This window comes from Antennarius striatus, chromosome 1 (genome assembly GCF_040054535.1).
Source record: "Antennarius striatus isolate MH-2024 chromosome 1, ASM4005453v1, whole genome shotgun sequence".
Taxonomy (NCBI): domain Eukaryota; kingdom Metazoa; phylum Chordata; class Actinopteri; order Lophiiformes; family Antennariidae; genus Antennarius; species Antennarius striatus.
Genome location: NC_090776.1, coordinates 2,834,949 through 2,861,818, shown reverse-complemented (window position 1 = coordinate 2,861,818; position 26,870 = coordinate 2,834,949). Strand labels below are relative to the sequence as shown.

General features: G+C 43.7%; 1 protein-coding gene across 2 annotated transcripts; it reads right to left on the bottom strand.

The window, feature by feature from the left end:
* Positions 1-19,925: 19,925 nt before the first annotated feature.
* Positions 19,926-24,382, bottom strand: drd4b (dopamine receptor D4b). 2 transcript variants are annotated; one of them, XM_068315793.1, is made up of 4 exons: positions 23,871-24,382; positions 22,770-22,882; positions 22,072-22,667; positions 19,926-20,929 (listed from the first exon to the last, which is right to left on the bottom strand). In XM_068315793.1, the coding sequence occupies exons 1-4, from the start codon at positions 24,111-24,113 to the stop codon at positions 20,712-20,714; spliced, it is 1,170 nt and encodes a 389-aa protein (XP_068171894.1). In that variant the 5' UTR covers positions 24,114-24,382; the 3' UTR covers positions 19,926-20,711. The 2 variants fall into 2 exon arrangements, with proteins under 2 accessions (XP_068171894.1, XP_068171902.1); XM_068315801.1 differs by having other exon boundaries at positions 24,187-24,382.
* Between the last annotated feature and the right edge of the window lie 2,488 nt (positions 24,383-26,870).

Below are 26,870 nucleotides of genomic sequence, written 5' to 3'. Positions count from 1 at the left end.
AGCATAAATGTACTTTATTGAGCAAAGTTTAAGAACAAAGTATATTTTATTTTATGATAAAGGGTCTTTAAACTCATGGTCAAATATTATATTTGCTGAGACGAGATTTGAAATGTATCAAGAGTTTTATTTTTCTGACATTTAAAAAGGTAAAACTTCCGTAACGGTGCTACTTCATGTTTTTTTTAAGTATTTCTATACAAGCCAATAAAAGTGGAACATTGAGGAGGTGTGGCCTGATGTGTTGCTCCATGACCTTTAACCCTCCCGACTCACTAATTAGAACTGTAAACCATGTAGTGTAGAACCCACGGTGTGGGCGGGGTCTGCTGTGATGTCATCCACACGTCGGATGTGACCTGAGGAGGCACTTTGGAGACCACATGGATGAACGGGTCACATGATCGCCGTTGGACGCGACCCCCCACCCGACCAGCTCGCAGCACTGAAACACATCAGAAGCTCTGGTTCTTCTGTTCAGGTGAAACCAGCATCGGATCCCCAAGAGGGTCACATCGTGTCCCCCCCAGACGTCACATCGTGTCCCCATCGGAGCGTCACATCGTGTCCCCCCACCCCAGAGCGTTACATGTTGTCCCCCAAGAGCATCACATCATGTCCTACCCAGAGCGTCACATCGTGTACCCCCCAGAGCATCACATCGTGTCCCCCCAGAGTGTCACATCGTGTCCCCCAAAGCGTTGCATCGTTTCCCCCAGACTGTCCCCCCCCACAGCATCACGTCGTGTCCCCCGGCTGAAGGCGTAGGCAAGGACAGGTTGGAAGGTCCGTTTCGATGATGACTTTTTGCTAGTTTAGAAACGTTACGCCGTCACATGACCAATCGGTGAAGACGCTCCTCAGGTTCACCGCTGCGTCTGACACCTGACTGCCTTCACAGGACATGGATGTGGACGGATGGGGTCAATGTGGACGGATGGGGTCAATGTGGACGGATGGAGGATGAGCGGATGTCTCTGAATGAGAAGTTTGAGAGACCAGGACCAGCAGCCGTCCTGGTGGGGGTCATTGTCCATCCTGTGACCCAACGCAGACGGGAACCCTGTCCTTACCAGCCCTGTCCTTCAGTTCATTCCCGCGTCAAGGGGGAGGGGGAGTCGGGAACGGTCCTGCCTGCCGTGGAGGACGGTTCTGACCCGTTCCCCTCCCCCACCCCGTGGCTCCTGCTGGAAACTGTGACGTCAAACACAGGCTTTGCTGCCGGGGAGTAAAAGGAGCGCCGGCGCTAATGATAGGTTGGAGATGGAAACATCCATCGGCCCCGAGCCGGGCCCCAGAAACCCTGTTATTAGGAAGCAGCGTCACCGCGGCAACAAAGAGCTGACCAGTGTTTTCAGACAGACACAGACATACCGAGTTCATCTGGAGCCCCCGTCCTCACAGGAGGAGGAAGAGGAGGAGGAAGACGCCCTGAAGAACCACACAGACAGCAGTTGTATGTCATCATGCTGATCACATGATCAATGTCAAGGTGTGATCACGTGATCACGTGGCTAGCGTGTGATCACATGACTAACGTGTGCCCTGGAGGACTGCTGTAACCGGACTAGCTGCTTTCCCTGTGTGCCTGATGTTGGGTTTGGTGCTTCGTGGTTTTTATTACGTCTCTCGTCAAAGCCGTGATGTATTGTAATTGTCAGTGTTCGTGTGTTCATCCTTTTGTTAGTCCACCAAATGTCTTCACAACCGTCGCAGATAGGAGGATGAAACAAAAAGCACATTACTCGGACGGCAAAGGGGATGAAAATGAGATGATGACCTTGACCTTGAGAAAACTAGTTCAAGGTCAAATTTGAACTTGTGTACACTCATGAAATGGATAAGATAGAAAGACGAGGGAGAAGGCCAGTGTGAGACCATAGGTCAAAGCTAACCCTAACCCTAACCCTAACCCTAACCATGAGTGACCCCATACCCTACTGGCGTGTTGTCGAACACGTGTCCGTGAACACTACCGCTAACAGAAGGCAGGCAGCAGAAGATCACTCAGGTGTCCTCCTCAGGTTGTTTTTTGTCTTCTGTGGTTTTGTTTATTTTTGTTTTGTTTAAGGTGGACATTTTTGGTGCGCTTCTCTTAGCATTAGCCTAGCGGTTTTGTTCACACAGAGGTCCCTACACCCTCCAGTAGGGGGCGTCACCCATTAGATGTTGTCACCCTGACAACATCAGCAACATCAGCCCCCCCCCCCTCCCCTCAATCCTCCCCATACCCCAGGTGAAACGGGCTGGAACCGACCTTCTTCCTCTAACCCCATCAAACCATGTGTTTCAGTCCAACTGCTTTGTTTTCTAACAACCGATACGCACCTTGTAGAGCAGATCAATCTGATCAGCAAAACATCTCAAATTTGACAATCAACCGATCAATCAACTGATCAATCAATCAATCAATCAGTCAGCACACCTCACAGTGACCTCATCTGGGTTGAGGTCCCCCTCCACCCACATCATGTGTCACCTCTTCTGTGGAGTAGGTGCTATACCAGCCCATGGGTTGCTATGGAAATGATTGAGTGCTGGGATTATGGTTGACACTTACAGAAATCTTCATCATCATTTTCATCAACATTATCATCATTATCATAACCATCATCATCATCATCATCATCATCATCATCATCATCATCATCATCATCACCTTTACCACCATTATAACTAAACTATAATGAAAACATTTGCTAATATATATTTTATTTCTATGGTTGCACATGTGTGTGCTCCAGTCCCTCTCTCCACCTGTCCTCTACCTCTCTACATCCGTCAGCACACACACACACACACACACACACACACACACACACACACACACACACACACACACACACACACACACACACACACCATAAACACACACACACACACACACACACACACACGCACACACACGTCTCCCCTCTAATGGCTGGCTGGATGTAGGGTCCACCTACACACACATCTCCCTGACTCACTGGTGCTGCAGGAGGTCCTGTGTGTGTGTGTGTGTGTGTGTGTGTGTGTGTGTGTGTGTGTGTGTGTGTGTGTGTGTGTGTTGGATGTAGCGCCTGTAGAAACTTGTCCTACTGAACCTCTGCTCTGACATCAGTTCAGGTACAGGTTGTAGTGGCTTCGCTCCATCAAGCGGAGAAACAGCCCCGCAGCAAGTAGGCCCCACTAGAACCCCCGTGATGTATTGACGCCCTAGCTGCACGGCTTCACTAGTTCGCAGATTTTTAGTAGGTAGTCACGTGATACCGTACGTGCATGCTATTGGCTGACAGCATCCGTGTGTGCGCTGCGTTCCGAGACTCACGGTTCTTCCTGCAACTTTTCTCCAAGTCTGTAAGAGTCCGTCCTATATGTAGCGGGTCTTTTTGAAAATGCATCTTAAATGCGTTTTAAAAAATTAAATAAAAAAAAATCTCTGTCCACACATAACTGCATCAGTTCATTGATCAACAAGTTCATAAGCAGAACAACTCCGTTAACGACGGGAGACAGGATCGGGACGTGTGGAAATTCATGCAGTTCCTCCTGGGGGACGACGTCCATCACAGAGTTCTCCCAAACAGACGACTGTCTACTGTGGTCAATGAGAAGGAGCAGCGCTTGGGATTGAAAAAAGATGACTAAAAACGACCAAACAATCATTGCCGCCAACACAATTTTAACTCTGTCCATTTTGTTTGTATGTGTAAACACGGGTCACACACACGTGATGTCACAGCTCATTAAATCCAGGTCAGTTGTGGTCTTGATACAACTAGATAGTAAAACAATGTCTCCAGAACCGTTCAGCACACTCGTATAGCTCTCACATGAATGCTATTGATTGGGACGTGTTGGTGACGCTTGGGCTTAAAGATCTCCTTCGAGGTGGTCAGAGATCTATTTGGGGTTTAAGCATCATCAACAGGCGTCTCCAATGCTCCTGCTGGGATGTTTATCTCTGAATGTCTGCACTACAGCGAGTGTCAAACAGGCAGAACGTGGCTTTGACTCAAGCTACATGCTGTTAGATGGAAGTCAGCACAGACGGACTAAAGATACTGACATGATTCAGGCGTCTGTGAGTTCTTATGCTTACCTACTACTTATTTAAAGAGTTGTGGCTGAAAATTGAAACATTTAAACATAAATTCATTTGTTGATCAGTTGTGAGGCAGAAGAAAAGAAGAATCCACCGTCCTTCCCTTTGCAGCGCTCCACCTGAGGTACTGTGGAAGGGAAGAAGTCTGATTCTAGACAATCTAGATTTCATTACAACAGTTTAGTAGCAGTTATGTTTAAAATAACACAAATATTTTAATCTATCGTGTTGTTTGTGGGTAGGCCTGTGGGTAGGCCTGTTCGGTACGCGAAGCGTGTCGTGTGTGATTGTAGGTGTGGGTGAAGTTGACCTTCAGGGGTCACACGTCCTACCGGCTGTAAAACAGAACAGGCACGATTTCCTCAGGTTTCAAATGATCATCAACATCTGGGTGTCGTTTATCTCCACAACCAGCTGACCACACCCTCCAGACACGCCCTCTGGGAGGAGGCTACTCTTTTCACACAATGAAGAATGGCATTCTGGGAAAGCCACAAGCAGTTCTGTTTAGTCTCATCTCATACGCAGGTCAAATCTCATTTTATACATAACTTTATTCCTCCCGTATTAAACCGTCTAGTCTCATCTCATAGATAGTGCTGTTGAAGTTCATCTCATACATAGCTATCTATTCTCATCTCATAGACAACTGCCTCATCTCAACTCATAGATAGTTCTGTCTACGCTCATCTCATATATAGCTCTCTCGAATCTCAACTCATCCATAGCTATTTATTCTAATCTCACACACAGATGTCTAGTCTCATCTCATACATGGGTTGGTCTATTCTCGTCTCATACATAGCTGTCTGGTCTAATTTCATAGATAGTCCTGTCTAGTCTCATCTCATACTTACCTCTTCTAGTGTCATTTCATACACAGATCTGCCTAGTCTCATCTCATGCATAGCTTTGTCTAGTGCCATCTCATACATAGTTCTGTCTAGTCTCATTTCATCTCGTATGTACAGTAGTTCTGTCTACTGTCATCTATTACATTGCTGTCTAGTCTCATCTTATACACAGTTCTATCTAGTTTGATCTCATACATAGCTCTGTTTAGGTCTCATCTCATACATAGAACTTTGTGGTGTCATCTCATACGTAGTTCCTTCTAATGTCATTTCATACATAGTTCTGTCTAGTTTCATCTCATACATACGTTATATATAGTCTCATCTCATTCTCACCTGTCTTGTGTCATCTCATATAGCTGTCTAGTCTCATACATAGCTCTGTGTGGTGTCATCTCATACGCATCTGTCTAGTCCCGCCTCATAAATAGTTGTCTAGTCTCATTTTATACATAGTTCTGTTTAGTCTTGTCTCATACATTCACTACATTTGACTCGTTATTTTGCTTTTCTAGCGACTCTTTTTTCTTGTCAGACGTGTTCTGGTATATTTGTCACGTAGTGTCAGTGGCTTTAAGCTGTATTTATTCAAAAGGTTTTAAAACATGTTTGTGTGTCAGTTAGCATTTCGGTGAAAAGCGTTCATACTGACATCTGACGCGCGTCATTCTGCTGACCATCATGTCCAGGCTGTTGTTATGACACATTAACAGGGATTAAATGTGATTTAATGAATGCTGGGATCCCTCCGTTCCCAATTCTTTTTAGAATCCTGCAGAGAGATTGCTGAGAAGAAATCGGAGGAGAAATCTAGGATAATCTGTGGGTCACTTGTGCTCCCATTTGGCCATCCTTTTCTTATTAGTGTCTTCAAAAACTAAATAGTTTTATCTTAAAAATGTACATTTTGTTACGATCTCCAAAAGACAGGCCAAAGGTCATACACAGGGCAGCAAGAGGCAAAAATCGTGACCAAACAGGCAAAGGTCAAAATCCAGGAAAAGACAGACTAGGCTACACAAACTTGTGTTGTACAGAAATAGTCAAGGAGTAACAATAACCATTGGCATTCATGGCTCTCTGCTCAAACCAATACTGAATTACACTGTGATGGTGCTAAATTGAAGTAACGGCACTTAAGTACACAGACCAGGATGCTAAATTAGGTTCAGGTGAAAGTAATCATCACCATATTGCATGGGAGTGAACAATGGGTGACACTAAACACAGATTGGTAGAACACTAATCGAGGCAATGAGGGAAAACGAGACCAGGTGCAACGAATCCAGAAGACGGCAGTAACAGAAAGACAGAAATATACACAGGATGAAAACCAATAAATAAAAGACAAAGCCGAGCCCATTATAAATGTGACAGACACAGATCGTCACACATTTTTTGATGAATTTCAGTCAAGTTGCAGCAGCTCGCTAATCTATTCTTTATTTCAAAATAAAGGTTAAAGGAACATGAAGGTAATACTATGTGTGCTTCAATAGATACAAACGGGCTCCTCAAAAAACACTGATTGTGTCGCAAGCAGGAGCTCGTCCCATCAATCATTCATAGAACCCTCATGAATTGATCATACGTGACATTAACATTACATAAGAAGGATTAAGATCCATGTGTCACATGAGACCCGTGGCGATAGTCTGGATACAGGAAGTGCTGCCTACAACAACACTGAACACTTCTTGTCAGTGGGGGCCAAAGGTCCTAAAAACACACTGTCCTCCATTCACACTGAGGCCCCATCCACACGATGCCGGAACTTTTTGAAAACGCAACCTTTTTGTTGCGTTTACGCCTTCCGTCCACACGACAACGCAGATATCCGGAACGAAAACGCAACTTTTTAAAAACGCTGGCCTAGCTGGATTTTTTAAAAAAAACGCTAACGTTAACGTCTTGCCTGCGACAAAAACCTCTGTGACGTCATATTTATGGGCCCGTGTGTTGTGACAACAAAACACGGAGGATTCCTATTGGATAAAATTTGACTCCATACTGCCACCACATGGTTTGGCATGCTTATAGTGTGAACGGGGCCTGAGTCAGCGTTTTGTTCTGTCTGAACAGCGTCAATCCGCTGGAGGCTGGAAACCAGAGTAGAGTCAGGCCCCGTCCACACGATGACGGATTTTTTTGAAAACGCAACTTTTTACAAACGGCATCGTGTGGACGGGGTCTCAGAGGAATATATGGAGTCATGCTGTGAAGGAGGAACCAGGTTCCCTCTGTGAGGTCCAGAGCAGGTCAGCCTTCAGAACCTAAAACCTCCCCCTGCAGTCCAGATGGGTTCAGGTGAGGTATAGGTGTGAGAGAATCTAAAAAAAATCAGGCAGGATGGAAAAAAAATCTATTTCACAAATATCACTTGAGTGCAACATATTTCCAAACAATTCTATTTTTAACATTATACTGTATTTAACAGCCCTTCTAGTCTTGTTGACAAAGTGCTTGAGGTTCTGCACTGATACAGGGCTCACAGTCCCCCTTCTCCGGAACTTCATGCCTTAAAATGAACATTCTTCAGTGATTTTTAACGGTAGCACATTCTTCTGATGACCAGGTTCGCTTGGCAGCAGCTTTTTTTTAACCTAAATAAGTATGTAGGAACAGAACATAGATCAAAGAAATTAGGCCGTCTATCGTCAAATTGCCAAAAATAAATATTGATTTTCTTCAGAAGAGCTGTTGAGACAATGTTTTAGATTAAACATACAGTATAAATTAATGACCATTAAAGAAAAATTGAGAAGCTTTTTACTCTTGTGAATCTTACAATTCATCTTGTGAACACTGGGCCAAATCAATAGTCTCTAAAATGGTGACAAGTAAAAAAAACCTTGTGACCAATGTGTCACGCCCAGAGTTTTTCCTGCCTCACACCCTCAGTCAGCTGGGATAGGCTCCAGCTCCCCGTGACCCGCAACAGCGGATAAAGTGGTAAAGAAAATGGATGGATGGATTTAATATCATTAACATCAAGGCCAATGTCGTCCAGACTCTTCTCTTTATATTCTCCGAGCCATCCCTGCTCCAATGCCAGAAGAACCTTGCTTATTTTTGTAGGTTGTAGAGCGCCCTCCAGAAACCAGTAGTGCTCTCTGTGCACACCAATGTTATGCCCAAGAAAATCTGCTAGTTGGTCAAGTTCTGTCGTATTGAGATTAAGAAAGGGTAGCAATATGTTTCTAGAGTTTTGTTGAAGTTAGTGCTTTGGGAGTTTTGAGGTTGTCACATTCATTCACAAACTCCCTGATACGTTCTGAGCCCTGGAGGTGATGCTCAGAATGTGGCAATGCTAACAAGTATGTATTTTCATGCGGCACACCACACTCGTCACGTCTCTTGGTCAGTATATCAAGTGATTCCCTCATGAGGGGGGTGAGGAGAACAGGAACCTTCCTTCCTCTCTTTGCAACTATGGTTATTCGAACAGAATGTTGGCAAAGTTCTTCTCAAGTGCAGTAAGGGCTAAGGAAACATCCTCATGGGTGTCTGATGTGTGTCTTGTTGAGTAGGCAGACATTCTGGAAACCTCTCCTGCTCTACAGCGGTTGAAGAGTATAACTAGCACCAGGGTCATTTCAGCAAGGTCTTTCCAGCTAACGGGTGATAGCTTCTGTTTCAGGCAATGCAATCTTTGCTGCTGTTTTTCGGACAAAAGGCAATGAAGAATTTGGACATCCTGAGTGAACGGTAGGAGTTGTGGAGAATTCCACATTGCCTGTTCAAGCTGAGTAACTCCTTGACTTGCAATGTCAAATTTCCAACTTTCTTGGTACAACTCTGCAAATTCCTCGGCATTCTGGGCAATTTGCTTGTCTTTCATTTTCAGCCAGAGATGGAAGAAGGTATTTACCAGTTTCACTACTGTAACCAGCAACATGCCTTGCAGCGGGGACGATATTACTATAATTTTCAGGTTTGAGGAGTTCTCTGATAGAACTCACAGGGATTACTTTTTTCGGTTTCAGTAAAAGTCTGCCAAGCTCTCTCAGTTTTTGATGGATATATTGGTGTTGACTGTCTTCTCATTGTTGTTAAACAGTCTGTAACCATAATCAAGAATGCCATTGTCCGTCTTAATGGAAACTGTGATGTTGTCATGATTCATACAACTTAAAAACTTCCAGTAAGCATCACTGCATGCAACTTGAGCAGGTTCAGCAAACGCACACAAGGCTTGGACTCTTGGTTTATTTTTATTCCCTGGCTTGAATTTGCAGACCTTGAAATGTTGTTATATTTTCTTGATCCATCCTTCTTCTTAACTGCATCAAAAATATACGCTCTTCTTCCAGGGAACTTTTGCCTGCATATCAGCTTCAGTTTGCCCCATTACCTCTTCATTCATACCTTCTGTGCTGTCAGGAAGTATTTGTGTAGGTTTCTTTGTTTTTCCAAATTTTATACCCTGCCTTGACTCAGAATGTCTCCGGTGGAACGTCCCTGTGGTCTGATTCTTCTTTTCTGGACTTTCCAGAGATAATTCAACGGTGGAGTCACTGTCTGTTGATTCCTCCTCTAAATTTGGGATGTACTCATCTCTGCTATCTATGCTTGAGTTATTGGACCCTTCAAGAATATTTGGAATCTTTCAAAGAAAAAATACTTACTGGATGATGACAGTCTCTAACTGTTTCCTGTCATGCTGTTTCAGATTTAGGATTCAAAAGTCCATTTTTGCTGTTACTGGTAGAAATGCAAAATTCACAGACGTTGGTAAGGCTGGTCATTTTCTCCACCGTTGAGGAGCCAGATGGGTCTTGATAATGGACCACGAATAGCACTGACCACATCTCAGAGGTTAAAAACAGGCCACACCAACAATGAACACCAACACTACCAGCAATGAAGAAGCTTCTTAGAGGACAGGATTTCTTCCCTGAAAAAACGGACTTATGTTAACACATAATATTTTATGTCTGGTTAATTTCTACTAAATTCAATTACAGAAAATATACTTGACCCACTTAATTATGGACATTTAACTACTCTGCACGGTATCTGTGACATACCAGGACCTTCTTAGTTTTCTTTGGCAAATCTTATGGAGTTGGATGTTGGTCTTTTACAAGGTCCTCTTCAGTGTCACTTTCTGACTAACCCACTAAGGAAATACCTTGAAGAGTAAAAAAAACTAAATAAAGATTGAAAAAAGTCAAGAGATGATTTTGGAGCATTTTTTTTCTACACAAATTACACAGTTGTTTTTCCAATTTAAACACATCAAATGATTGTAAGCATTTAACTAGGAAGACTTGCTGTTTTCAAAGATCTGTAACCAGATCTCTGAAAGCCACGTGTAAGTGGCATCTATGCATGATTTGACATCTTTCAAATGATAAATAATCACAGCAATGTCTCTGTCATGAAGGTAACTATTTATTAATGACCAAGTCCACTACGTCAACAACATTAACAAGGGTAGCAAAAAATACAGAATAGTACATTGAAGGGTCAACAGGGTCAACAAAGCCGTTAAACCTCTAACATTTCATCATAGAGTGCTATTTAATGACAATAATGACTTCATATTGGTTGCCGACAGGTGCTGCTAAATTGTTTATAAAGTCACATATTGTAAGTTACAGACAGAAGGGCCCCACTAGGGCAAGACTGGAAACACAAGAGTGTGTAAATGCATCAAGCAGAATGTAGACAGAACTAGAAATATTACTGTTAAGTATAGCCTGTTACATCACGTAGGATATAATTCCAGGCAGTAGCCATGACTGCTCTAGTCAAAAGGACTACATAATGTTCAGGTCAACATGACTGGTAATGACGGTGTCTACACCAATGCTTTACCTCTGTGCTGGCACAATCCTTGATGGAGTCCTCTTGGCAATGGAGATCCACAGGAAACATATTGGCCTCAAATGCTGGGGTAGAAGTTTGCTTGTTCTTGACCTGCAAAGCCAATTTTTAAAAAAAGTCAATGTACATTAACAAAAAGGTCAGATTGAAGAGATCACGTTGTTTTTAGATCAAGAGGTTGGTTTAGATGGGCATATACATCATTTGAATAAAAAACCTTTGCTGCTATTTTATGACCAATCTACCTTCCTCATTTTTTCATGCCATAGCCATTTTGAATTACCATAGTTGTAGTCAATTTCACATCCTGATTCTATTTCCTTCATGGCAAATATGCATAAATGTGGTTTGCCTTAAACAATTTTTTTCATGGCAGTTTGGAAATCTGTGATTGTCATTTACTAATCTTCCATGGGATCCCTCTTCCTTGGATTCATCAATACTAAAAATGTAAGAAAATCACCCATTAAACATCATACAACCTAAACATATTATATAACAACATTTTCTCCATGAGCAGAGTAAACTATTCAGCAAATCAAATCTATTATATGGAATGTAACAATTCCTGTCCCAGAAAAGGTGTTTTTCTAATTGACCATTGACAACCCGAGCTACAATCAAAAATAGATTCACCTTTGCAATCCATCTGACATGAGTGATAGAAAATTGAGTTGTCTTCAATCATGTTATATACTAATGAGAGTTTCTTTGACCAAGCTTACCATAATTTTTGTTTCTGCCACTTAAATTCAAAAGGAAACGTACTCTCTATCTCAGAGTATTTTCCCAGACCCCTCTCTGTGAAGTGTGAAGACAGAAGAGCTCCCGTTTCCAGGTTCTGTGAGACCTCAGTCCTCTGTTGTGCTGCTTCTGAATTAACGCTTCAAGCTTTTGTGTAACAGAGTTTGAACAAAGACGCGACCCCCCCCCCTAACACACACACACACACACACACACACACTCCCCCACACCCCAATGAGGGGTGGGAAATGAGAGTTTTTACCCTTTTGCTCTGATTTCTCATTTGGAAGTGCTCAGAATCAGCCTTCACTTTTTAATGGGGGGCTCAATGTTCCCGCTGGTTCAGAGCTGGAGTTGTGTGACCTCATGGGTCAAAGGTCAGCTGTGGTCATTGTGTGATGTCAGGACAGAAGTCAAGAGAGGTCCAGAGCAGCCAGAGAGGACGCAGACAAACACAACAAAAGCAACGTTCGGATAAATGAAGACGATCATTGTGAAAGAGAAGGGTTTGTGGGCGGGGTCTCCACGGCCGGTCACTTGATGAACGACTCACTGAACACGCCAGCATTCAGCATTCCACTCCATTTTCTCTAGAAACAACCTTTCACATGTTGAACATGTTCTAGTTCCTTCTTCCCTTCTACTATTTTCAGACGTCAGATCTCACGTCCTTCCTGGGGACAAGAGAGACAGAAACGACACCTTCAGCCTCTGAAACATTCAAATCACTGACGCCTTCACCCATCACACGTTCAAGGTGTGATAACGGGCCTTCACCTCTGATCCACCGGTGACACGAAACCTTCCCAAGACTGAACCCAGTCAATCAATCAATCAATCAATCAATCAATCAATCAATCAATCAATCAATCAATCAATCAATCAATCAATCAATCAAGTTCTATTTATATAGTGCTTAATCATGGCAAAGCGCTTTAACAGACAGAAAAACCCAACCCAACCCTCCAGAGCAAGTGTAAGCGATAGTGGCGGGGAAAAACACCCTCATTGAGGAAGAAACTCTGGGCAGGACCCAGACTCTTTTTGGGCGGCCATCCGCCTTGACTGTTAGACGGAGGTCCGGTCTGCTGTGTCTGTAAAACCTCAACAGGAAGCAGGGTTGACGCTGCAGCTAGGGCTACAGGTCCACGACTCGTTGCTCCATCTGGATGTGATTTGAGGCTGACGCGCCGCCTCCACCACGCCGAGCCAAGAAATACATTTCCTATTCACGTTACTTCCCTGGGCAAATACTGAGTTCCTTTAAGTCGTGACAGGAAAACAGGAGGGAGAGTGCCTGAAGAACGGACCTCAGTGAGAACTTGTTCATTACAAACGTTAGTCACAACCTCGTTTAACGGCTCTGGTACATTTAAAGTCTCAAGAGTTCACAAACAGAAGCATTCGGCTGATATTCCATATTTAACACGAGTCTTCTGGAGGAGCCGCCGGTGATGGTAATCTGGGTTGCGGAACAAGGGCAAAAGTCAAGAAAGAAAAGAGAAGAGATGTGTGGAAGGAGAGAAAGCATCTGGTGCTGATTTACATGGAAACATCTCTCATCTGGTTCTCTCCCACCAGACTCAGCTTTTCTCTGACAGACCGACAGAACTCCAGGAGGCGAGTCCTGCCAGGAAAAATAAAGGTTCAGGGATGAAGAGGGGGAGGAGACGAGGGTCCGGGCCGGCGCTGGTGATGGAGGATCCCGCCGAACAAAGGGACTCAGTCAGGCCAGCTGCAGGGGCCTGAAGGGCTGGACAGTTTTAGAAATAAAACTAGATAAAACTAGATAGAACTAGAAACAGGTATCGAACCGCCGATCTTGAAACACTGGACGACCCGCTCTACCGTCCACTCTACCACTGAGCCACTGCCACGCCAAACGCCCCAAACTCTCGCTCCTGCAAGATCCAGGTGGTGAAACGATCCACACGCACGCGATTACCAACATGGAGGACGTCCAGTCGTCAACCGAAGCTGTGGTTTTTGACTTAATTGTAGAGAAACCACTGATGTTTCCACCACACTTGACTGATTGACGAATTGATGCACTTCCTTCATTAAAATTCAACACAGCAACCATTTGCTTGCATGTTTCTTTATTCTCCATTCAACTTGTCCAATAGTTCACGTCAAACATCACAATATTTGGTGTTCAGCATTACACGATCAATGGTCAAAAACTATTGATGCTGCCGGGCGGAAAACCCACCTGGCCAACAATTGGTCGCTATTTATACCTGGTGACCAATCATCCCCAGGAGACCCAAAGCATCATTTGGCTCCTACAGCCTGTGAATAAAGCCTGTGAATAAAACTGTCAGCAAAATAAAGAAGTATACTAAACCTGAATATTTTAGTGATGACATTATTCTGTGTGTATATACTGGCAGTATGGAAAAATAATTTTTGGAGATGTTCATTTAGAGTGAGGCGAGGGTGGTTGTGGTTGGGGTGTGGGCAAATGATTGCTTTACTTAATTTACTTAAACAACTCTCTCCAAACTATCTCTACCTCTATCCAAACTATCTCTACCCCTATCCAAACTATCTCTACCTCTATCCAAACTATCTCTACCTCTATCCAAACTATCTCTACCCCTATCCAAACTATCTCTACCCCTATCCAAACTATCTCTACCTCTATCCAGACTATCTCTACCTCTCTCCCAACCATCTCTACTTCTATCCAAACTACCTCTAACTCTACAAACGGTCTCCAGACAACATCTCTCCATCAAATAACCACATTTTAAATGGAGCCTGATGGGTTTATATCACTGACAAAACTCGCATCAAAATCCAAACCACTTCCTGAATCAGTCACGTGGTATCAATACTGTACTGTTCAAAGGTCGGCCTGGCTTTGATCACCGTGTGTCATTTACACGTCCTGCTAGTATTTATGGTTATTTGATCTCTTAGTTGATTTGATTTAATGTCTTTAATGCTTTAATGTCTGTCATTTGAGGTGATCACTGAAAACACTTCACTGTTGGCTGTGTGACGGGATGTAGATGGGAAGTAGAGTCTGGGTCCTGGGTCCACGCAATTCATTAATTGCGTGTGGTTCCTGGAACGCATTAACCGCAAAGAACGAGGGCGCACTGCACTTCAAAACTGTCAGGATTAACAAGACCAGATTTGGAGTGTTCATATGACGCTGAGGGTGTCAGTTTTAATGTTCACAGGACCGTCATGTGTGACTGCGGTCCATACTTCCAGTGAGTTACTTATTGAATATCAATGTAAGCTGATTGAATTCATCACTGAGTTGAGCACTAAAAGGCAATCATGCAGCACAATTATGTCAAGTTGAGGATCAGTCAGCCACATTAAGTATGATTTACGGTATATTGATTATGACACCTTTCATAATAAAAAGAGATTGTATGACACGGCAGGGAGGATACTGCACAGGGAATGCACACACTTTAAAGGACGTTGCTGATTTTCTACATTTTCAAGTGGTTCTGACTTCATGTCCTCAACAAAGCCAGTAGATTTGAAATAATCAGTTTGAATGAGGGTTTTTGCTATAATTTTATGGAGAACTTCTAACAATTTCCGTGATATGTTAGCTAGTTATTTAACAATTGTTTGTATTTTACTGCTTATCTGGATGTGGTTATGGTTAAGGTTTGGGTTAGGGTTAGGGTTAGCAGTTTGATCAGGGAAGCCCAGACACTTCACTCCCCACTTCTCACCTATCTCTGAGGCTGAGCCAACCACCCTGCAGAGAAATCTCACTTTAGCCACTTGTGATCTCATCCTGTGTGTTGTAGCCTAAACCTCATGACCATAGGTGAGCAGTAGAACATAAACAGAACGATAGATGGACAGCTTTGCCTTGTGGCTAGCTCATTAATCTCTGTATTACCACAGACGGGAAGAGCGAGCCCAATATACCTGAACTCAGCTCGAGGGAAGATCTCTCCTTCTGCTCACAGTGGGTACTCCACCCTTTTTGGCCAAGAACCATGGTCTCAGAACCAGCTCCAGTTCAACATCTCCAAGACGAAGGAGATGGTGCTGGATTTCCGGCGGGCACCTCCCTCTCCACAACCAGTGATCATAGAGGGTAGTGAGGTGGAGGTGGTAGGAAACTATAAGTACCTGGGACTGCAGCTAGACAGCAGACTGGACTGGTCACTCAACTCGGACTGTCTATGACCCACAATGGCAGGAGAAGAGGATAAGAAGATAAATGAATGAAGTTTTTTAATTTAGATATCTCTGGACTACACTTCTATGCTGAAAGTTATTCCACATTCGTACAAATAAGAAATCTTTTTAAACTATACAAAAGAAAAGAGTAGAAAATAGGAAATGAGAGAAAAATGAGTGAAAAACGATCTTTCCTGGGGCTATTGCCAGCAACAGCGATATTTGTTGACAGCTTATCTTTTTTCCTTTGTCCACATTTATGTTTGGGTGGTCATGATGTGCCTGTCAGTCTTCAAAGTTGTGAATGTTATTGTCCAAAGACCAAGCAGTGGACATGCACCTCCAACGTGAGCACTGGACACCACCACTTCTGTTGCGTGCTATGATGCGAAAACTAATAATTGGACTAGAGTTGGTCAGATGGGGACTAATCGCATGGGTCTCAGCTGCTGTGTTGTCTGCAATCACCCCAGCGTGAAACAATGCACTACAAGTCGTGACAACTACCCACAGTTAGAGCAATTGTGAAAGTTGGAGGTGTCACACCTCTGCGCAATTATTGTTCTGTTTGTTTTCCTGTTACTAACATATTTGTTATTCCAGATCCGGTCCCACTTACTATCAATTCATTCCCTACACCTGGCTTCCCTCCAGTCACCTGCAGCCACTCCTCTGATCAGCCACCACTCTTTATATAACCAGATTAGTCCTCAGCTCTCTGCCAGATTGTTAGTGTTCATCCTGACCTTCCAGGTGTTACATCCTGTTTTACGCGTTGACCTTGCTTAGACCTTATCTGGATCCTGCCTGTTGCTAAACCCTCATCGGATCTGTCTGCCTGGTTTTTGTTACATCCCGCTTTAAATTGGTGATGTACTGTAATTGTCAGTGTTCACGCGTTCTTCTGTCCGTTCGTTTGTTCGTTCTTTAGCTTGTCCACTAAATATCTTTGCAACCGTTGCAGATGAAACAAAAAGCACGTTTACTCGGACAGCAAAGGGGATTAAAATGAGAAAACTAGATCAGGGTCAAATTTCAACTTGTGTACACTCAGGAACCGGATAAGATAGAGAGACGAGGGCAAAGGCCAGTGTGAGTAACACCATAGATCAAAACTAGTGCTTTGATCAATCGGTCAGAGCACCAGCTTTGATCTTTGATCAATGAAAGTGGGTCAGGGTCAAGTTCTGAATTCAGGAGTGTCTTGCTTTGTGCCTGACCCTGCCTGATTATTGGATTCTGCCTGTCCCCTTGCTGTCTGTCTGATTCGTCTGATGTTTGGACTCATTCCCCGGTACCAGAACCCTGCCTGTCTTATTAAACCTGTTTTGAGACTCTTGACCCGCCTACTTGTCCGTCGTGCTTTTGGGTTCACCACCAGTCCTGTTTGAGTCGTGACAGGAGGAGTCTTCAGGAGATGGGAGGTGTCTGCAGTAGCAACGACTGCAACATCCCCTCCCCCCAACATGGATCGACAGATAAAACGCTCACATGTTCAAGTTAAAACTGATTAAAGCTGTGGCTCTTAACTGGTCTGGCTTCAGGACCAACCATCACCTCTTACAGTAATGACAAGCCGTGACCCAAATCAAAGAAAACTTTCAACTTTTCAAATGGATTTAACAGAACATTCAGTAACACTTCCGTAACTTTTCTCCTAAAGTTTAGTCATGCACTTATTCTGGCAATAAAAATTTAATTTAAAATGGCACGGTGGCGCAGTGGGTATCGCTGTCGCTTCACAGCTAGAAGGTTGTGGATTGGAGTCCCATGTAGAGTTTGTATGTTCTCCTCATGTCTGCATGAGTTTTCTCCAGGTTCTCCAGCTTTCTCCCACCTCCTCCTGGAATTTGAAATAAAACATTTACATTCATGGAAACATACAGTCGAGAGCACTTGTCCCCCACTCAGCCTATCTCCGGTTTTGCTCCTGTTGAGCATTAAAGTTGATTGATGAACAAAGGACTTTTTTGGGTCTAACCTTCTTAAAGGGTGGTACCTTGCATCTCCTTCCTGAGGGCAGTAGACTGTACTCTCTATGTAAAATGTGAATGGTGTTTGAGGTGGTTTTTGCCAGCCTCAGCATGCTGTTATATGTGCAAGTTCCTGTCCAACAATCTTTGAGCAAAAGTTTAGTTGACATTTGTGACTTTAGTGCTGCAGACAGACATCCACCAGGTGGTGCTGCAGAACTGAAGAAAACTCATAACAGAAGTGAAAAACCAAAGAAAAATCCTTTTACTGGCACCAAAACATCATAGACGGCGAAGAAAACAGATTCTTTGCTTTGTTTTTTTGCACACTGCTTCAACATGGACAGGAGATGGTCTATTTCTACTCCTAGGTATGTGTATGAACACACCTGATTGATCTGTTCATTATGAATAGTAAAAGGGGGTTTATGTTTCTGGTGGTGTGCCCAAAACAATCTCTTCTGTCTTTTTTGTGTTTATGACTAGAGCGTTGTTGTCACTCCATTCAACCACCTTATTTACCCTCTGTTGGTGCAGTCCATGGTCACTGAGGCAATTCAAAGAGAGAAATCAACGCTATTTTGTCAGAGTACTTCAGAATGTACTGGTCTGGTCTATTACTCCTACCTTCACAGACAAGTGATCAAGAGGTAGAGCTTTCCCTTCAGGTGTTTTTGTTGCAATGGAAAGTAGTAGAGGTAAAAAAGAAAAATCTTGTGTTGTTGACTAATAAGAAAAATGAGCTGAAACATATTCAATGTATATAATATGTTCATTTTAAACGTGCCAAAAAATAAAGCCAATCTCATCTCTATATCAGTTTCACTGCAAATCACCAGCGACAGTGAAAGTTTTAAAAATTTGAATATAATAAAAACTCGATGTGTTCTGCTGTGTTCATAATAAAATGTGTGATCGCTCAATGTTACATATATAATACAGCTTTTCTAAACAAATCTGTAATGGAGCTCATTTTTGCTTTTTATCCTGCCTTTATTCTCACGTGTCACAAAAATCTGATTCCATAACTTTGTTGACGTGTTGAAAGACGAGGTTCAGATCTTTCCGTTAACAGTAGTGACCAGCAGAGGGAGCCAGAGGCGACCTTCTGCCTGACAGTTACTAGTTTTAGAGCAGTGGTTCTTAACCTTTTTGGAGGTGCCGAACCCTGCCGGTTTCAGATGCTCACTCACCGAACCCTTACGTAAAAAATTTTTTTTTCAAATTTAAGACATAAGTACAGTATTTTCCGCACTATAAGGCATACTGAATTATAAGGCGCACTTTCAATGGATGGCCTATTTTCTTTTTTAAATTCATACATAAGGTGCACTGGATTATAAAAAGCATCTGAGAACTCATTTTCAATGAATGGTCTATTGTAAAACTTTTCTTCATTCATAAGGTACATTGGATTATGAAAAGTTGAGAAAATTAAAGGCTTTTAGGTGCGGAAAATACTGCATATGTTTTACTGGTGTATTTAATGAATTGTGCATTAATGTCACCTTTTTCAAAGAACAAAACCAAGACAGTCCATGAACTCACATGAAATGACCTACCTGCAAATCAGTGTGACTTCTGCTGTTGTTATAGAGACCAGTTCAGATATGCGTGGCTTCACCTTGACAGGTGTTACTCTGATGTGATTTTCACATCAAACTCTTGTTTCTTTTGTTTTCCATCAGTTTAAGGAAGTGTTCCTTCATTTTTGCCAGTGCGAGACTAGAGTTGCTCAACATAACATTACAAATCATGCAGAACGCTGACTCCCATCACGTTCCGTTATACAGTGCATGTAAATTCACTTTGTACATATTCATCCGACCACTTTTTTTTTTTGCTCAACATAGTTACTATGAATTAAAATATTAAGAAAGCAATCGGATGAAGTACCATCATGACAGGCATAAATCGACTACTGAGTGCGCAAAATCCCCTGTAGCACAGATAGGCTAATCGATGTAGCGTCACGTGATCATATGCTGCCAGTGATGGCTACACAGTGATTTTTTTGTCCGTCACGTCAGGTGTTTTGCCGACAAAACACCTGACACATCATGTCAAGACAAAATATCGTGTCGGGTGTTTGTTTTTTTCCGACGAACCCCTGAGACCGACTCACCGAACGCCTAGGGTTCGATGGAACCCGGGTTAAGAACCACTGTTTTAGATATTTCAGCTCTAGAAGGTGTCTTAAAATAAGAAATGAGACTGTTGGACCGACGTCAAACCGAGCAGAAGGCCGCTGCAACGTTTGGATGGATGTCACACTTTTTATTAGAAAGGTTTCCAGGCAGATACGGCACACATCAGGCACAGGAACCAAACACATACTCCGTGTCGATTGGCTGAAGGGAGGATGGGAACAAAGTGTAGACCATCCTGGAATCCAGAATCCCTTCAGAACGTTTACACTAGCAGATAATAAATAAGGATTAAATCCTGACATGCTTTATGTATTAGTTGGCAAATTTTACACAACTAAAAACATGTGTAATAGCTTTGACCTGTTTGGAATGAACAGTTTGGAGCGAGGTGATCGACTAAGAGAGCTATATTCTGAAAATAAACCAGCAACTAATTCAATGTAGTTCAGAGTCTATCACTTCATTTTGCCACGTCACAACATTTTGCTGCTTATTACACAAAATGTGTAATTATGAAAGAATTTTCAGTATGTGTAACAAAACTTACACAAAAGAAGGGAACTGACGTAACTGACATGAAAAACGTTTTAATGTATAAAAAAATCTTATAGTAAAATAAAATATTCAAATCAAGAATCAGAGAAAAAAAACCCCCAATAATGATAATCATGACCCTCCTCTCTTCATGTACTCCTACCAATGCAATATTAATGCAGAGTAAAACATTACTAAACACACTCTTTTATAACCGAATGCATTCTTTCCCATCACAACTGGTTTTACAGAACATTCCATAAAATTAGAAACTTGATTTTTAAACTTTGGTTTCAGATTTTGCTCCCCTCAAGAGCTAGGCTAACCGTTTACAAATGCGACACAACATGATCCATCCAAAGAGTCCCTGTTAGGAATCCGGTCTCCAACAACATCTGCGGAAACATTTCTTGAAGAATCTCTTGAACTCTGCGTTGAAGATGGTGTAGATGATGGGGTTCAGGGCACTGTTGACGTAGCCCAGCCAGGTGACGGTGCTGATGAGACCGGGAGGGATGTCGCAGGTCAAACACAAGGCCCGCATCGTGTGGACCACGAAGAACGGAGTCCAGCAGAGCAGGAAGCAACCTGTAGTGGGAGAGTCGGACATCAGGTTTAATTTGTGCAGCTCTTTGAACTTGGCTTGTTACATCCGTCCGAACCCGAGAAGAGATGAGATCAAACCTGGAAGACAATCTGACAGAAAGACCACCTAGACTTTATTTTTATAACTTCCCCCTCCTAAATGATCCCTCGTTTCATTTTTCAGAGCTTTGTCTGGTCTGAAGCTCCAGCTTCAAGAGGAAATGCATCAAATGGAAGACTTTCTCGGAGACTCTAAATGATTCACGACCGGTTCGAGTTCATTCGGAGGAAAAAAGGCAGAAATATTTGATTCCGCTGTCTCATTAGTTTAAGTCAGGACTTCTCCGCCGAAGGCCGTTGCATAGGTTATATTCTCCTTCTTTATCCCCATAAGAAATTCACACATTCCAACGTCAAGACTTCTCAGGAAAGATGAAGCAGTTGCAGACGACTCCTCAAAAGTTTTATGTATTATCTGCTCACAGGAGGACAAGAATGGATTAAGATTCTGGTTTAGAGACTTCAGTCGGAAAAAAAACATGATTTACAATAATAGAACAATAGCTTGATCAATGAGGATTTGGAATAAAACTGTGTGTCTGAATCTAGCTATGGTCATTTATCTCCAATATCGATGAAGAAACAGATCTGAACGATGCTTTCATGGCTTCACCCGGATCATCAGGGCGCCAAACCCGTGAAGTTAAATCTAACGAAATGATAAATCACAATTCAGGTGGTGTAACCATGCAGAAACCGATCCACATGTAGAAGCAGACCATATTTCCTTATGTCTTCTAGGGTTTTTTGTGTTTGTTTCTCTTCTTTGCATGCCTAGTGTTGCAGTCCTCACAAGCAAAATATACGATAATCGATTCGGTCTGCGCAGGAGAAACGGTGTTACTGTGGGATCATGTGTTGCATAATAATTGGATAGAGGGCTTTAAGCTTTCATGGCTGCTGCTGGTCGGCCCAGACGGAGGTGAGCCTTTATCCCGGCAGTCGGTCTGACGTCACACAAGCCAATCCGAGCAAAGTCCATCTGCGTTTGCTCACTTCCTGCTCTCACAAACCCCAGAATCAAAACTTGACGAGTGAGCCCTGCCACCTTCTGATTGGAGGACAGGAAGCACCTGACCACTCACCTACAACTACAGGTAGCACCCTCATTGCCTTCCTCTCCCGGTGGTTGATCTTGGCCCTCTTGTGTCTGTGGATCTTCTGACTCAGCGTCACCGTGGGCACTGAGTTCTCCCGGTAGTGCCGGGGATACGGGATCTCCTGCTGGATCTCATCGTCCGTGTCGTCCAGCCGCGACTGGGCCAAATCTCTCTCGATGATCCGGGGTAAAGGCATGGGCAGAGGCCCGGGGATGGTGCCCGCCAGCGGGGGGAGGGCCACGGCGACGGCAGCGTGCTGCAGCTTCCTGCAAGCCTCGATGCTACTGCGCAGCTTGACCTTACGGGCTTCCTCCCAGCTCCGAAGGCCGCGGAAAACGCCCACGTAGAGCAGCACCATGATGGGACATGGGATGAAGAAAGAACACACGGAGGAGTAGACCACGTAGTTGTTGTCCTCCAGTTTGCACTCAGTCAGGTGGCGGTGGGGCACGTTGTTGATGCCGAAGATGACGGGCGAGGCCACGGCCAGAGCGAGCAGCCAGGTGGCCGACAGGAGGACGAGCTGACGGTGGTCCACGTGGCTGCGGTTGTAGGTGAGGGGGATGGACACGGCGATGAACCTGCGAAGGAAAATCATGAAGAGATAAGACTTCAGAAAAATGAAGTCACAAAAATTTTAATTCTGGGATGATCGATATCTTTATCTTGGACCAACGCGTTACCTGTCCACGCTGATGGCGCAGAGGTTGAAAATGGACGCGGTGCACAGCATCACATCCATCGCCATCAGACCGTCACACGTCACCGTGTTCAAGGACCAGACTCCGCCCTGAAACTACACCAGAAACTCAATAGGTGCCCCAAATCTGAGCACTAACTCAGACTTCTCTTAATGGAGAGGCTTTAACTTCAAGAGTGACTTTTCTAATCCGGTAAATGCCCGTGAGAACCGGTGGGTTAACTGGCAGCGACCGTCAGGACAGGTAACGAGATCACCAACGCATCGAATTAAAAGATGACGTGAGAGGAAGCGTCAGCGGGGCGTCTCTGAGCCACAGGGAAGTTCAGCCGTCAGACGGCTTTGGAGACCTTGAAAAGGACGAATTTCATGGGTAATTGTTGTGAAATCTCAGATTATTCCGCGTTTTGATTGTATGTGGTTTAAGTGGGGTTTAATGGGGAGTGGGTGGGGGTGCTCCTAAGACACCTTTAAAATCAAACAGGTTAAAGGTTAAATCCCTCCAAGCGGAGCGCCTGAGGCTTATAGCATCTGTAACATCTTTAAAGTCACCTCTCAAAAATGGATCTCTGTGTCTCTTTTTAAGCACATCGTGAATTCATCCAGATTAAACATGAGGAGGAAGAGCCCGATAAAAAATATCAGAAAATAAAGATTTACAAAGAAAATGTGAAACTGTATCAATAAAATTGACTATTTACTATAAATAATCTCAGTTTATGTGTTCCTCCTGCGTAAATGGCACAGACAGCAGAGAGCAGTTTATGGTTTCTGCTGCTGGCGGGTCAACAGGTGAAGTTATTGATACCTCATATCATTAATAATGGATTATTTCAATCTAATCAGAGGCTAAATTATGGATTAAAATAAACCACATTTGACGTGTAACCCTTGCGCCCAGATTTTGCGTCATTTTGAGGAACCAAGTTGGACACATTCTGGATGAAGGTGCGACATAAACCACTTTGCTGGTTTTAAATGAGGTTCACTGAGTTTGTTTCTTTTGGTTTTGATTTTCATTTGCGTCATTACCGCATCTTTGCTGTACTTCTTGCGTGGTGGCGCTCGGGTCGCGGTGCCTTACCTCTGCGTAAACGAAGAGCGGCAGCACCAGCACCGCCAGCAGGAGGTCCGCAAACGCCAGACTGACTATGAAGTAGTTTGTGGTGGTTTTTAAAGCTTTCTCCACGTACACGCTGAGGCAGACCAGAACATTCCCCCCCGTGATGATCACGATCAGTAAGATCCCGAACACCAGCGCTGGGAAGTTGTACTTGGTGGCCCCCGCCGGCAGCGTGTGGTTGGAGTCAGCGGACGCGTCCGACATGGTCGCCGGGGTTCGGTCGTGCGCCGCAGGCTGACGGACCCCTCATCCGGCGGAGACACACTCTCTCCGGTACCGTTTTCATCTAGGAGCCGTGTCTTGCAGCCCGGGACGAGGTTTGCAGGTGAAGTGCAGGAACTCGATCACCTGGAGCGGAACGTTCACTTTTATCCAGCCCCCCCACCACCACCTGTACACACACACACACACACACACACACACACACACACACCCCTGCACCACTTTTCCTCCACGTTTACGCACGCAGCAGAACGCGGATCACTTTCCCGGATCGCCCTCCCAGCTCGACCCTGGAGGAGTAGGTGAGGAGAATGGACCAATCACAAGGCGCAGCTTTAATCCGTCTGCGCAAATCTGATTAGCGCTGCTGGTCCCTTCACAGGCGGGAAGAGGAATCACAAAACCATCAGCAGCACGGGAACAACTGGGTTTGTGTCCATTACGTGCATTTAATTAGGAATTTCTACTAAACGCTGGTGAATAAAGTTACCATGGTGTAGCAGAAGATCTCATCCCGGATGAGGAACTCGTCCCGGATGAGGATTTATATATCTATTTATATATTTAATACAAATAAAATAAATGAGGACCTCATCGCAGATGAGGATGAGGAACTCGTCCCGGATGAGGATGAGGAACTCATCCGGGTAGAGGGTGAGCATCTCGTCCTGAATGAGTATGAGGACCTCATTGCGGATGAGGATTAGGACCTCATTTTTGCGCCACGGCTGAATATCATAAGACCATAAAGAGGATGTTCGACTTCAATTGGAATGAAGAGGAATAAGATGTGGATGGAACCACATGGCGACTGGCAGGAAGCCGATCACCCTGAGCTGAGCTCTCATTGGGCCTCACCTGGAGGGCTTTTACCTGAGCACATGGAGATTCAGGAAGGGTAAAAATTGGTCTTTGGTGTGTTTAAACTGAACAAAAAAATGGCGGCGCGCCTGAATTTCCCACAAGATGAAGAGGTTTTCACACCAGGCTGGACTTTTGCTGGCTTGCAGAACGCTGTCCTTGGAATAAAAAGAGCCCCACATATGATTCCCTTATTTAATAATGGATGATGTTTTGTTGAAGATTGCAGATTTCTGTTTCCTGCATTGTTTCAGCAGCACGTTCTGCTCATTAATCAACCCGTGATGGTTTTGTTACCACAGTAACGCTTCATTGATTTAGTTGGAGAAGTTGGGAGCTCTTTACTGCTGAGGAGACTTTTTTTTTTTTTTAATGAAAGATTCATGGAGCCGATTGGTGGGATGAGGCTAATTACTGAGACGCATGCATGCGACTGGAGCGAAAGGTGGTCTTCTAATGGAGATGAATGAGCCGCCACATGTGGAAACAGAGAAAGGGTGAAAATAAATAAAGGCAGAAGAGACTAAACCGATTTAAAGACCAGGAGACGGATATAAAAAGTCAAACATGTCGGGTGTGCCTCGAAGCGTGAAGCTTCTTCCCTTCTTAGGAAGCTGCAGAAACATGAACGTGTCTAAATAAGCAGTTAAAGAAGAACTCTCGTCCTGTTGGCATTCAGAAACTTTCAAAAGTCTTGCAGCGTAAACCGCGACCTCCACAAATCCTGAGAATGCCACTTTTACTCCAAAAGACTAGATTTAAAAATAAAACTTTAGAGGTGGGAGGTGTGCCCATAAAGTAAACAGCTGCAGGAAACACTTTAATGGTGAGTTTTGGTTGATTTTGCCTCCTAAAACAAGCCCCCTTTCGGTTCTGCTGTGAAGATCCACATTTTCTCTGGACTGAGAAACTCTTTCGGTTGCCTGTTGGTCTGAATCACATGTCTGACCGGGGCGGGGGTGTCTTGTTGAGGAGTGAGGTAGACGGACGTGGACAGACTGTCTGGTTGTGATGTGGGTGTTGGAGCTGACATAGAGGGAAAGCTGCCCCCTCCCCCTCAGCTGAGGTCAGCGGGTCAGCGAGTAGCACCCGAATGGATGATGCAGATACAAGCTGGTGGTTGGGCTCAGAGTCTGATAAAAACATAAATCACATCTCTGTTGCCTGAACATCCTATCCATCCTGGTGACTCCCGGACAGAACCTCAGCATCTTCATCTCTGCTACTTCTGTTGTCAGAAAGATTACTTTTATTTTGATGCTTTAAGAGCATTTGCTGATCGTTCTGTTGTACTCTTGTCTGTGTTGATATTTAGAGGTGCTCCGATTTTATTGTGAATTGATCTGATTGTTTTATGGTCTTCATTAAAAACTGACTCATGGATTGAAGTTGAGTCTCCTTCTTCCATATTTAAACTTTTATTTTGAGTAATTTATAAAAATAATTGAAAATAAATTTAATCAGTAATTAAAAAAAACAACAACAACTCATGTAAGGTTTTAACCAGTAACAAAAAGAAAACACGATAATGAGGTTGATTTCCTTACTAAACCACACTAACTCAAAATATTTCTTATAAAATTAGGGTCAGTTAGAGTTCAGTCTTTTCTTCTTAGACAAGACGAAAACACTTTTAAAATTTAAATCACCGCAACCGGATAAATTTTGACATTACAGATAAACGCTTTAAAGGCTCCCCCTGGTGGTCAGATGGTGGAATTACACCACGTCTGCGTAACACAAGGCCCGAGCATCATGATGACACTGTGGGCTTGTTGTTCCCAAACACACACACACACACACACACACACACACACACACACACACACACACACACACACACACACACACACACACACACACACACACACACACACA